Source organism: Physeter macrocephalus, chromosome 20 (genome assembly GCF_002837175.3).
Source record: "Physeter macrocephalus isolate SW-GA chromosome 20, ASM283717v5, whole genome shotgun sequence".
Taxonomy (NCBI): Eukaryota; Metazoa; Chordata; class Mammalia; order Artiodactyla; family Physeteridae; genus Physeter; species Physeter macrocephalus.
In genome coordinates this window covers 70,031,027-70,045,816 of record NC_041233.1, presented here as the reverse complement: position 1 = coordinate 70,045,816, position 14,790 = coordinate 70,031,027, and the positions used below count along the sequence as shown (strand labels likewise).

The following is a 14,790-nucleotide window of genomic DNA, read 5'->3' as shown; positions in this document are numbered from 1 at the left end:
AATAGCCAATAAAATGAACTAGGAGAAATACAGATGGTTAAAGACAATATGAAAATATTTGATTTTGCTAATAATAAGAAATCTGAAGGAGACTATAACATTTCATATTTCAAATTACCAAAATTGTTTTTAAAATGCTTTAAAACTCATTTTTGACAAAGATGCAGGAAAACAGCAGTTCTCATTCTTCGTTAAAGGTAGTATGAAAAATAACATTTCTGGCAAGTAAGTAAGCAATATATCTCAAGATCCATGAAAGGTCATAATTTTTGATCTAGCAGTTTATCTTTTATAGGTTAGGATCAAGAGTTATGTACAAACATCAATTAAAGCCTTATTTATAATAGTGTGAAATTAGAATCAAACTAATTGAAAATAAAACAGCCAAATAAATTATGTTATACTACAAAACAACATGGCATTTTAAAATCAAACTTAGAAGTGCAAAATGTTATTATACTACTTGGTGAGAAAAACAGAATGCAAAATCACATATAGAATATACTTTCAATTCTGTAAAAATACACATATGCAAGAGGAAAATATTGCGGGAAGGAAATAAAAGTTCTGGCAATAGATATTTATGAATGGAATACTTATTTTGATTATTTCTGCATTTTTTTCTACAATGAGGATTTATTATTTTTATCATCAGAACATTGATAATAAATGTTAACAAAATAATTAAAATATTAAGTATCACAAGACAGCTATAAATCTCTAAAAAATAAGAAACCCAGGAAATCCTCAGTCCAACCATTGAAACTACTGTCCATGAAGATGCCAGGCCAGGAATGAAATGCCAGAGGGGCCACTGGCTGTACCCATCAACAGAGAACTGGGCTCACGCTGCTCTGGGAGCAAAGCCAACAATGCTCTTAACATGAGAGATGCTCACTGCGCCTGGCCTTGATTTAAACAATGTGCCCGTCACCTTTTTTCTTACGTAGTGTACTAGGCTGAACTGTCTCAATTACTCATGACTATACGAGCATCTACATAAATGTTAGGTAATTCTATGCTTATAAATAGCTTTACAAGAAAAAATATTCCAGAGATACGTTGGGGCCTAAAATGTATTCTCAATTTGAACTAAAATCAGAATATTTAAGAATTCTGTGAAAAAGAAATTTCTTGGGCCAATCTGAGATACAAACCCTGCTCTTGCTCTACTGGTGACTAAACTGTGATCTTCACCAAGGGTCTTAAGCTCACAGAGCCTCAGTTTCTTCAATAGTAAATAGAACAAACAAAATCTGCTTCAGGTTTTATAAGACTGACCTAGGTTCACATGAGATTGAGACAGTATATGTAAATAAATTTTGAAAAATAGTATCTTAAACTCAGTTTAAGCACTTCACTTGTTCCCATGACCTACGAAGCTCAAGTTCAAGCTCCTTACCTTGGCATATAAATCCTCATCTCTATTGTTTGGAAAGCACTCTCTAGTGCATGCTTGGTGAACACCTAAGCACTAATTTTGTAGAATATAACCCAATGGTCATCTACATTTTCAAAAATTGAAATGTGGATAAATTAATTATGATGGGTAAAAAGGTTAACAGGGCAGTCCAGAATATATACAATATGCATAAGAGTTTTTGTTCCCTAAAACAGGAATGATGATTGAAAACATTCATGTTAAATACCTGGCAAGGGCTTCAGCCCCCAAATATGCAGTCAACATAAGGGTCTAAAACTTAAGGGAAAAAACCTTCACATTTTATATTTTCACTCTATTGTTGGTTTTATTTTTTCCTGTTAAAAAAAAGCCATGCATGCCATTACAGAAAGGACAATACAGATATGCTTGAAAACATTCATGTTAAATACCTGGCAAAATGTCAAGCCCCCAAATATGCAGTCAACATAAGGGTCTAAAACTTAAGGGAAAAAACCTTCACATTTTATATTTTCACTCTATTGTTGGTTTTATTTTTTCCTGTTAAAAAAAAGCCATGCATGCCATTACAGAAAGGACAATACAGATATGCAAAAAGAATAACCCATATATACTACCCACCTAGATACAACTATTATTAAGAATTTATTAGACCAGATCCTTTTCAATGTTTATCAAAAATTAGATCACAATGTATATACCATTTTGTAAAATATAATAAATTAACTAACAAATCCTTTAGTTTTGGCCATTAAAGTAGTTTCCAGTTTTTCAATATTAGAGGTAGAAGAATAATTGGCTAAAAAAATTAAAAATAAAAATAGAAACAAAGAATAATATCCCAGCAAAAACTGTCAATGACAATTGAGGACTCATATAAGTTTATAAAACTGCCAACTCCCTCCCTCCTTCCTTCCTACCACTACTCTTCCCCCAAATAACCATGAACAGGGAATGTACATTCTTAATATCATCATCATTTCAACCTAATGGGCTATAAATTAACTTGTCTGTGATCAAACTGTATGCTATACTTTTCACGTGACACCAGATCTAACGAGCCTAGTCAATCTAAGTCACTTAAGGGGCTCTAGGTTCTTTTACCTCATTTTCTCATGGTTTCTATCCGTTACCTAGGAAAAGCATATATTTTGTTGTTTGAGAGGGTATACTAAGAGCGAATGTGACTATTCCTCTCAATGAGTAAGTACAACAGCCTCAGAAGTTTTAGAGCTATTACAGTGCCAGTTAAAGAGAGAAAATCCTATCTTATTTTCTATTTGGATTTTACAAACACAAAGTCTCTAGAAAGGCTTTCACAATGAGAACGTTATACTCATAATGACTTTAAAAGCAAAGTCCAGAATCTGACCACTTCTCATCACTTTTACTGCTATGACCCTGGTCTCGCCTCTCGCCACCATTATCCCTCGCCTGGATTCCGACAGTAGCCTCGGAACAAGTTTCTCTACCTCTATTCTTGCCCTAGTAGCAGAAACTTTGGGTTGATTTACACTCCCCCCACCCCCACCCCCCCACCAGTTACCATGTCAGTTTTCCGCTAACTTCCAATGCCAAAGTCTTCATTTCTTTGCCTGAGGGCTTCCTCTGGCCTTCTGGGAAGTGGCCCTCAACCAGTGATTGGGGGGAGGTGAGGAATTGTCCGGGTGTCTGTAGTCTGACGTGCATTTTACCCTGACTCCCAGTTTCCCCCATGGGATTAAGCCCTAGTTGTCCATAGTGGTACTGACTGCTCTCCATTCCCTTTCTCATGGCTCCATTTCCCTACCAGCATATTCTTCAAATGAACCAATTCCTTGTCTTGCTGTCTGCTTCTCAGGAAACTATACAATATCACCTTTCACACTATTCTCAACCCAAAAGGCAGAGTGATCTTTCTAGAAACAGATTATGTCAGTCCTCTCTCAAAAGCCTGCAATTGGTTCTCTCCCCTTCACTTAGGATTGAATGTGAAGATCCTTACAAAGGTCTACAAGGCCCTATATCATCTGCCTCCTCCTGCACCTGCCCCCACCCTATGCTTGCTGTTCCATGAACTTGCCCGGCATGCCCACCTTAGGGCCCCTGCTCTAGCCATTGCCTTAGCCTGGAACACTTTTCCCTAGGAATCTGCTGCCTGGTTAACTCCTTCACCTCTTTCAAGCCTTGCCCAACTCTCATCTTCTCAATGAGGTCACCCTGACCACCACCCTATTCAATACAGCACACTCTCCCCACCTCCACAAAGCACTCCCAAAACCCTTATCCTGCTTTATTTTTTTCCTGTTCCATTGTACTTACCACCTCCTAACATATTGAATAACTTACTTTCCTTGTTAGAATATAAACTCCATGAGGACAGGGTTCTTTGTTGCGTTCCCTGATGTTTCTCTAGTGCTTATTAGAACAGTGCCTGACATATATGGAGCATTCCATAAAAATCTGTTAAACAATTACCATAAATTATCATGCTATTACTTGGCGGAAGAAAACTGATAAATATATACTATATGGGTCACAAGGTCACCACAAAAATAACCCCCTTTTTTTTTCTGCCGTGCTGTGCAGTATGCAGGACCTTAGTTCCTCGACCAGGGACAGAGCCCCGTGCCCACTGCAGTGGAAGCATGGAGTCTTAACCACTGGACCTCCAGTGAAGTCCTAAAAATAACCCTCTTTTAAAAATAAGTTTAAAGCCAACTAATAAATTGTTTATATATAAATTTACATTCTAAGTGCATTTATTAAATTTTAATAATGTATTTTGTCACTTTATTTAAATAAAGTCCTTAATGTTATTTCAGAATAGGCCTAGGCTTCAGAATTTGCTGTGTAAGCAGATCAATAAACCACATCATATTAAGTTATGTATATAAAAAAGAGCAATTTGGAGCAGCTTCCAGTGAACTGTGACAATGGAAAATAAATCTCACATATAAATGTATATGTACACATATGTATGTGTATATACAGCAGATAGATAACTTCTACTTAGTAGTAATTATTACAAAATGCTTAGAAAAGGAGAAAACAAAATATAATTTTAAACTTTATGCTTCTACCTCTATTATTTTCTAAAGTATGTCAAAGAAAGAAATTAGCATTTGCTGCTGATATTTACTTCTGATGTTTAACTTTTACAGGAAGAAGTAAACAATTTAAGATCTAAAAACAATGTACTGAACAACAGTATTTTCAACCTGAATTCAAAAAAAAATTTCTAAGTTGTCAATTTACTTGAGATTATTAGACATGTGAATATAGGGAACTTTAAATATCAGAAATCATAATTATTTATCAAGATGAAGGAAACCTGGTACTGAACTTAGGGTTTTGAGGATGGAGGATAAAGGCACTCAATTAACAAAACTACCACCTTAATAAAGTGAATGTTAAAATACTATATGTTCTCCTAAATTGATCTACAGATTCAACACAATCCCTATCAACGTACTAACAGGCTTTTTTGCAGAAACTGACAAACTTATCCTAAAAGTCATGTGAAAATCAAAGGACCCAGAAGAGCCAAACAATCTTCAAAAAGAAGAAAGTTGGAGGACTTACATTTTCTAATCCCAAAACTTACTACAAAACTACAGTATCAAAATAGTGCTGTACTGTCATATGATAGACTTATAGATTAATGGAATAGTATTGAGATTACAGAAATAAATTCTCACATTTATGATCAATTGATTTTCAATGAGATTCCCAAGATCATTCAATGGAGAAAGAAAGTCTTTTCAACAAGGAATGAAAAATTACCATATTACCCAGAAATTCCATTCTTCGTTACATACCCAAAAGAAATGGAAACAAAACTTGTACACAAATATTCATAGTAGCATTTTTCAAAATATCCAAGAAGTAGAAACAACCCAGATGTCCATCAACTGATGAGTGCAAAAACAAAATATGCTATATCGATAAAATCGAATATTATTTGGCAATAAAAAGGAATGAAGTACTGATACATGCCACAACATGGATGAAACTTGAAACTATAATACTAAGTAAAAGAAGCTAGTCACAAAAGACTATGTATTGCATGATTCCATTTAAATGAAATGGAATGAAAATATACTAGAGGAAAACTCATAAGGACAAAAAGTAGATTAGGGCTAAGAGAGAGGCTTGGGGAAAAAGGGAGGTGGGTGGTGACTGCTAAAGGGAATGGGGTTTCTTTTGGAGATGAAATCAATTTTTGAAAATGTTCTAAAATTGATTTCTGGTGATGGTTACACAACTGTATATATACTAAAACCCATCAAATTTTACAATTTAAATGGGTGAATTGCATGGTATATGAATTACATTTTAATAAAGCTGTTTCCAAAAAACTAACAATACTATACATTGATAAGTAGAACCTGACCCCAGATAAAAAGGGCTTTCTAAATGGGAGTATGCAGGTAGGTATTTTTCTTCTTTGAGGTTTTGAATTTAAGTTTTAGAAAACAAGTGATACAAAAGAGAGGCACACCAGTTATTCATATAACTGAATAATAATAAAAGAGAAAATAATAACACCAACATTAACATAAAGCTTTATGGAATACAAAGCACTTGCACATACGGTCCTGCAGCCCAAAAATGAAAAGCCAGAATGAGTCACTTGTCCCTCCCCTGAGTTCAAACATAGAGATAACATATACGAAATCAGAAGGTTGATGACTCAGGACACACTCAGAGGTTAATACAAAGTCTTGAAGAAACACTAGGAAAGACTGAAAGTGATTAGGATTCTTGTAGGGAGTAAATGATGACCTGTATTAGAAGAGGACTGGAGTCCACGTTGTCCTGGGTGGACTGATGCCTATCCTGCCTGCTGTGGGGCAGAAAAGCATCAGAACCAGGCCAGCGCCAGCCCAAGGCTGCAAACTAATGACAGAGGAGTTCTAGAGCTCTGCTAGGGTGAGGGATCCTACAGCCACACTAGCAGGAGGCTGGACAACTCCTAAGCATTCACTTCTCCCCACTTCAACTGCTGACCTGGCAATTATACCAGAGGGAGGCTACCATCTGATAATAATGCTTGGGAAAGAAGTACTAGATAGAAAGTTCTCTGCAGTGCAAGGGACACCCGTGGCAAATGAGCGGTAGTGCTTGAGCCCAGATTATTCATTATGAGCAGCTTCCTCACCTCCAACCTCTAAATTACCTATAAGAGCACAATCTAGAGTCAAGGATATTATGTCTATTTTTAAGTAGATCTTAATGACAAAATACGTGTTAATAGAATAATATAAGAGTGAAAAAAAGACTGTAAGCACCATGAAAGAAATAGAAAAATGAAACAGTCTATACTGAAGGGTGGCAAATATGAAACAATATTTAAATTAAATATAATAAATGGTTTCAGAAAAGTAAGGGAGGGTATTAGAAATATGAACCGTAAACAAGCAGTTATGAAGAAAAATCACTTGCAAGTATTAACAACAAAATATGTAATTGTTGAAATGAAGTCAATGAATGGGTTAAACAGCAGAAAAGATACAATCTAAGAAAAAAATTGTATACTGGAATACCAGGTTGAGGAGTGTTCCCAGAGGCATCAGGAAGAGATTAAAAAAGTGGAAATAATAAGAGAAAAGCTATGAAATATAGATGGTAAAAGAAGTATCAAGAGTATCTAATAGGAATTCCAGAGGGAGAGAGAATAGAGTAATAAATATTTAAAGAAATAGTAAAAAAGATTAGCCAGAACTGTACAAAGTTACAGGTCTGCAGATTTAAAGGGTACATAGAGTGCCAAATAGGATCATATTTACATATCAGAGAGAAATTTAAGAACACTGAAAAACAAGAGAAAATTCTGAAAGATTCCAAAAAGAAAATGGAGCTCATTAGCAAAGGACAAAGAATCAAACTGATACCAGACTTGAGACAATGAAGTAATATCTTTAAAGTTCTGAAGACAACTTTGAAACAAAAAATTTATATCTAATTAAACTATTATTTACATTGAGGACAAAATCAATATATTGGTACATAGGTATTTAAGGTCTCAAATACATAAAGTGTCTCTTTGAAGAAAATATTTGGAGGATTTACTTTAGTGACAAGTGAAGGAAATGCATGAGCAAGCAACTAGACTCAGAAAGTAAAGGAGAGTAAAATAAAGGTGGTTCATCGTTATTTAAATATGCTGTGATGCAGAAAAAGTGCACCTATAATATCTGGGTCAAAAATTCCAGGCAGTATTAACACAGGGTGGGAGAAACAGAGAGAGCTGAAAGCATGCTAAAGCAATAACTGTGTTTGAGATGGGCAGGGCAGGAATTTGTAATAATAAGCTTTAGACACCGATAGGAAAAAATAGTCATTTCTATGAATCTTGGTAAGAAAGGGATAACTACCAGAAACATAGGAATAGAGTATTTAATACTCAGTTTAGTAGAAGAAAATCAATTTATCCAAAAGAAGCTGTGAAAAAGAACCAAAAAGAAGCAAGGCCAGTAACAACAACAACCAACACACACACACACACACACACACACACACACACACACACACACACACACACACACACACACACACGCCCACACCAGAGTAGCTAAAATGAGCCTTGGTAGACCAGTAATTATTGTCAACGTAAACAGATTAAATTTACCAATCAAAAGACAGAAATACAGAGTGACCGGGAAAATAAAAAGCTAACAGTCTTTTCTACAAGGGAGAGGTGTAAAACAAAAGGGTACAGAGAAGTTGGGAATAAAGGAATAAAAGAAGGACTACCAGGCAAATATGGGGGAAAAGAAAGTAGGGTAGAACTTTTTAAACTCTACAAAACAAATTTAAGGTTAAGAAAACACCTGAGAATACTTTCTTGAACACTATTAAGCAGCAACTGACCAGCTATGATGATACATAGTTATTACATTTGTTTCTTAAGTTTCTGAGTTTTCTAGTTCTTTGATTATTCCCTTTCTACCTTGGCCTGCGTATGTATGGTTTGCATTCGTTTGTCTCTTTCCACTTGAGTTTTAGCAGCATTTGAGAATGTTTTAAACAAGTGAGGAGAAAAGGAAGTTAGATTCAAACAGTTCAGGTTTTCTGTTTGTTAAAGGTTTTGTACTAAACTTATTTAAACTAAGGGCCAAAATGAAATCAAAGCACTTACTGTAAAATTAGAAATTAGAGCACTTCTCCCTAAGTAATGGAAGATATATCCATAAATTTTCTAATGTTCTAAGCTTCCATGGCAACCTGTGATCTAGAGTAGTAAAAAATCAAGTACACAAAAGCTATTAATAAAAAAACTTCATAGAGAAATGCCCTCTAAAATCTGGTCCTTTGTATAGCATCCATGAGGTCTGACTTTATTTTTTTCAGAATGACCAAAAATTCTATGGACAAAATCAATTATATTTGTATCTCGATATTTGGAGGAGTCTATTTTTATATTCCTTCCTTCCCTCGAAGAGAAGCAAAGTCTAAAAAGAGCAACATGAAGTTAATCACAAAAGGGTACTTTTTAAAAAGCGAATAAAATATTTCAATTGTATAGTATTTTTTAATCTTCCTGCTTAAACACCTCTCCACATATGAAATATAAATTTAAAAGGTAAGCATACAATAAAATTACTATGCCTCAAAATGCTTTGATTAGATGCTAATCACAATCGATGGATTTTTCCTCTTTGGGGGTTATTATTTTCAGAAATTTCACGCATTACTTTAGGCTTCTAATATCACATTTACTTGCACATAATCATTTCTCTTTCACCATACTCTATTTCTGCATTTGCAGTAAAAGCATGTACCAATACAGCCATCATATAGAAATATTCACTGTATTCTACAATTCTCAATGTTCAGAAAGTGAAACTATGTAATCAAAATGCAACTCATCTCCACCCACCTTTCATAGCCAGCTTTGTTAAGAGAGAATGATGTGAATTGTTAACAGAGGGGCACTGCGCACTCCAAGGACTAAATACAGGCACTGTGTTTCTTCCGTCATACCTATATCTTAAATTCCTTCAGCTCCTATTTATCAGGGAAGGGCTGCCAGGTGAGCAGTCTGTCACTCTTGCCTAGACTAATAGATTCTCCAGTGGCTTTTGTTACAGCTCATGTCATACTATTAAAACTATGCGCCTTGAAAACGGCATAACATAATGTAGCTGAATCTTGTCAAGTCTAGATGATCAGACTCTGGCTTCACAAGCAGATGCAGCTTAGAGAAGTAATATACATATGCAAATCACAGCGGTCCCCTTTCAGCACCACTGTTCCTACCTCTAATGACCCTCGCAGAAAGTCTGTTTGTTCAGCTCCCACTTCCAGGGCTACGTCAACAGAAGCAAAGGGACGGCTGGCCATCTGCTGTCGTTCTCGAAGCAGTTGCTGGAGGGGGTTAAAAATCACTTGTTTTAAAACATGTTAAATTCAACAATATCTAGTTCCATGTTGAACAAAATGGCATTCAAAATTGAGAAGTCATCTAATACACATACTCATATCTAGATCATTAAAAATGAAAATTATTTTCTCCCCATGGCCTGGGTTATATTTCCATAGAGGCTTTAAATGTATGGTACCTCCAAAGAACATTTCCCCTGACCTCCATCCCACAAACCTAATGAAATGTACTCAAAAGCACTTTGAAAACTTCAGGTGAGAGCTGCTACTTAAGTAAAAAGTGCTATTATGATGATGGCTACGCCAAGTTTTCCCACTCAGAGTAACTCATACTTTTGTCTTAGCTGAAAGCAAGTGACAGTAAAAATGTTTAAGAAAAGATAATCAAAAGTTGTCAAAATGCATTAATAGAGATTAAAGGAACATATACCTGCCCAGACTAAGCCTTGTAAGTCATCAAGATCCCCTGTCAACTGCATGAATTGTTATTGTCAGTGTTTTCAACTTTATTCAAAGCCTCTGTTCATTATTTAAATGTTCATTATTTAAATGAGGAATGATTAGTAGGTTGCAAAACATGTGTGCCAGGGCTTCTAAAACATTTCCGGATATTTGTTTCTTTCTATTTGTGTCTCTTCTGGGCTTTGCACAAACTAAAACCAATAAACCAGCAAGTCCCAACCAAGTACTCAGCTAATTTATATTTCTGCCTGTCCTTGTAATTATAATATTCATTAAGTCATGATAAGAAAAAATTGATGACCAGCACTAGATATTGCAAATCTTGCCCTTCTCATTCTACACAGCTAATAAAATTATTATTAAATATTAAAAGTGGATGAGCAATGCAATTAAATACTCTTTCAAATGAGATGAAAATCATATCATTGAAGAAAGGCAAAATCCTTGAACACAATGAATGGCTTCATTATTCACACAGATTTTTAAAGATTCACTGGAAGTAACTTACAACATTAACAACTGGTCTTTGAATATAAATGTATGTAGCAGTGTGATGCATCATTCATAAAATTCCCTTTCACATGACAAAGGAACAAAAGCCAACGCTTGATGGCAGTTTATTATTTAACATTTTTATTTTAACGTTTGTGACACAGCAGTAACAGTGTTCAGGTAATGAGCATCTAAAATATAATTTAAGGCCTTGCTTTTATTATTAAAGAGAGAACATCTACTTGCTAATACGGGACAGAAATAATACAACTATTACTCAGTAGTAGTTTAAATTCTTTAATTATATGTATTTTTAGGAGCAATGAAGACATACTAAAAACATATTCAGAGTAAAAAGTAAATGTGATTTAAACAACCGAATTATTCAATTTAATATAAACTCAGATTTGTACTATTAAAAATACAGCTGCTGGCAAACAGAATCTTGTTTGTGTCTCTCTCAATAGGAGTGGCCAATTGATCTGAATACCGTGTCTATGAAAAACGCAAACATAATGTTACTCCAAATACCAAGGGATGCTAAGTGTAGAAGACACAATGCTCTTTTTATCTGGTAAAAACATAAACACACACACATACAAACTGCCTTTGCTACCATAATATAAAAATTCCCTTGAGAAAACTGTAAATTCTAGTTGGGATCTTAACATGATTTTCTAACATCTGTATTAAAGTTTCTTTATTTGTGCTAGTTTTCCTTAGCTTATAAATGGCATCTCATATAATTGATTTTTTTTTAAAAAAATGAACATTTTATCTTTCCTCATCTTACCTTTTCCCTACACCTAAAAGTAAAAGGTCTACAAAATATAATTAATGAATACTCAATACCACAAATTGTAATATAAGTCTATAAATATTCTACAGTCACTATATTTGACAAAGAATAGATTCCTCTGGAAAATAATGTATTATTGTGACCCCCACCACTCATAATAAAGAAAAATCAGTGATTGATACTTTTATTCATTAAAAAAAATATACTATAGGGTAGAAAGGCATTTTAAAAGATTCCAGTTTGTCTTCTGAGCTTTGAGTTTTCATCACTTTTTAAGAATTGAATGCTTATTACAGTAAGCTTTGCAAAGAAGAAAAATGTTGTTCTTGTCCAGGACCATAACACTGTAGTTTGTAAAATAAGACATGGAGAAATAAAAATAATAAGAGCACAAGATAGTGTGCACTAAAGGATACAAACAGGGAATTAGCCAAATGAATTCATTCTGGGTCACTTAGCAGAGGACTAGTTCGAGGACTTTGGCTGACATTCTGACTTTGGGAAACTAATGCAAATGTTCTGACTGGGAAACTTAGGGAGGGTAAGTAATTTTATCCTAAAACACTCTTGCTTTGATATGATGGCCCTAAAATAATAAAATGGAACAAAGTGAGATTCTCTTTGCTACTAAGTTCCTGGATCTTAGCCATATCCTTAACAATTGTCCTTTCTCTTGCCAGTTAACACATATATGCACTACTTCCTGAATTTTGCCCCTTCTATGTCAGAACAAAAGAGATATAAACAGTATGCTTACAACTTAAATTTTGTCAAAATTTAGTGGAAATACTGATAGGCAAAATACGTAGACTCTGGAATTAGGACCTGTGTTTGAATACCAGTTTTTCTACTTTGTAGCTGTTTGACCTTAACCAAATTATTTAGACCTCTCCATGCCTCAAATATTCTCATCGCAAAGTTGGGCTATTAATAGTGCCTACACCTAGACCTCAGAGGACTTGTTTCGAATCCGTTTCTCCACCCATTACCTATTGTACAATCATCAAATTCCGTAGACTTTTCTGAGGCTTTTTTTTTCCTCTCTATAAACGGGAATAGCAATAATATCAGAAGATTGGGACTAACAAGATAATGCACTTGCACTGCTCAACACAGAATCTAGCACATTGTGAGAACTCAGTAACGGTTCATTGGTACAATTATTATGTTAAATTTCAAGCACTAATTTTGTCTTTAAAGATGGCACGCTAATTACCACAGGCCCATTTTCTTCAGCACTAGTGACACATTTTGCTCTATTAGTCTCCCTTTTAACAAATGTTGCAAATTTATGAGACAGTTGGAAAATGTCATGACTGTGGCAAAATGAATTTAGATTTGGAACTGCTTTCTGCCATTTGTGACTAAGAATGATAAAAACTCAACCTAAAACTTACGGGGAAATATAGAGTACTTCCTTAAGAACTTTCAAAAATTGATTAACTTATTTTGTGATTGTGATTTTTATATAAAATGAAGTTTGACATTTTATATATAGATAAGAAGCCATATAACAGATGATTTATTTTAGAACTAGTCTGCAGTTGCCAATTTTTTAGGAGAAAGAAAAGGCCAAAAGAACAAATTGATCATAATACAACAGATTATAATCATGTTGCCATAAACATTTTTGTGCAGAACATTTTAAAATTATGGATGGTCTTAGTGTCATGTTTGTCATCTATAATAATTGTTTTATTATTCAAAATCTCTTAAAAAACAAACCATGAAATTAAAAATAATATGAAAATCCATGCTTAAATTTGGCAACCGGGAATGGTCACTGATTCTAAAAATGTATATATGAAATGCTTCCATGCAATACTACTACTTCGAATATCATATCATTCCCCAAAAGTTCATATTAATCACCTCTCCAAACACTGCGAAGGCTACAACTCTAATGGATTTCGGATAATAATCCTGAAAAACACGCGCACTAAAGAAAACAGTAACTACCTCTGTTTCCAGTTGTCTTCCTATGTCTTTCCTCCTGTGTCCAGGTTCTATCTGTCCTCCCCCCACACCTCCAAATGTCCGTCTACTCCATCCAAGTGTGAAGTGATCATCTCACCTACAAATTATTTATGATACTAGAGTGGCACTATCTCTTTAAATCTTCATGCTTTTCTGAAATCTTTACAGCAAAAACTATTTTTTATTTGTTTTTTTATTCCCCACAGCACTTACTTTGTAGTCAAGAGTATTTGATGAATGAACAATGAATGACTGACTTAAAGTATAGAAATCTGTATCATCTGAATGTGATTGAAGGCAAGTTTTGATAAAACTTATTTTAATTGTGAAAAAACCTTTAAAAATATATGTCCTCTGATAGTCTACAATTTATGTCTTATGCTCAAATCTAACTGGATATTCATTTTTTTAGAATGGGCAATTTTGTGGACCCAAGAAATCACTATCAGGTTTTTTATTTCTCTTCATCCACTTTATTGCAATACTGTAAATATTATGAAGAAAACTGCCATAAAGTCATCATAATGCACTCATATTTTAATAACAATTATTCCTAAGATTTTTGAAAGGTATAAAAGGAGCAATCAAAATGATTTAGTCATTATTCCTGAGCTTACATAATAAAATTTACAAGGAGTTTGAATTAGAGATTAAGCAACATTTCATGAGACTATTTCTATTATTAACACAAACACATTTCACATAGAGGAATAAAAGTAAAAAACCAACTTTGGGTTTTTGGTGGTAGAATGGTGTGAGGAAATAAAGAGAAGTGGCAACATCTCTTTGCATCAGTGAATTAGGAAAGCATGATATTCTATCATTTTATAACTAAATCTGCAAGGCACAAGCTTACTCAGTTTTTCTTCATTGTTTGAAAGCAAAGTGTCCTCAATTGTCAAATGGCTACAGCAGATTTTCAAGGCAGGTGGTTCAGGTATGCAGGGCTGTTGTTTGAGCAGTAATGTGTCAAAAACAAAACCTACCTTTCCTCTCATCAAGCCTGCTACCAGACAGAGGAAGAAAAGAGGAATAATGGAAAATTTTTCTAAATCTTCCAAAATATAAAGTACTATATTCCCTCTAAATGCTAAGAGATTACATCAGTATAAAACCTACTCATGTCCACTAGAAGGCAGACAGCAGAAGCAAGAAGAACTACAATCCTGTAGCCTGTGGAGCAAAAACCACATTCACAGAAAGATAGACAAGATGAAAAGGCAGAGGGCTATGTACGAGATGAAGGAACAAGATAAAACCCCAGAAAAACAACTAAATGGAGTGGAGACAG

At 34.5% G+C, this 14,790-nt stretch overlaps 1 protein-coding gene across 2 annotated transcripts in view; it reads right to left on the bottom strand.

The window, feature by feature from the left end:
• Positions 1–14,790, bottom strand: part of ATRNL1 (attractin like 1) — a 744,759-nt gene that overhangs the window by 225,774 nt on the left and 504,195 nt on the right. Inside the window, exons 27-28 of one of the 2 annotated variants that reach the window (XM_024121650.1) lie at positions 9,647–9,754; positions 5,601–5,617 (exon numbers count right to left, since the gene is read on the bottom strand). In XM_024121650.1, coding sequence (XP_023977418.1) covers positions 5,601–5,617; positions 9,647–9,754 — 125 coding nt within the window. The remainder of the gene's footprint in view (positions 1–5,600; positions 5,618–9,646; positions 9,755–14,790) is intronic. The other variant, XM_024121651.1, reaches the window with a different exon arrangement.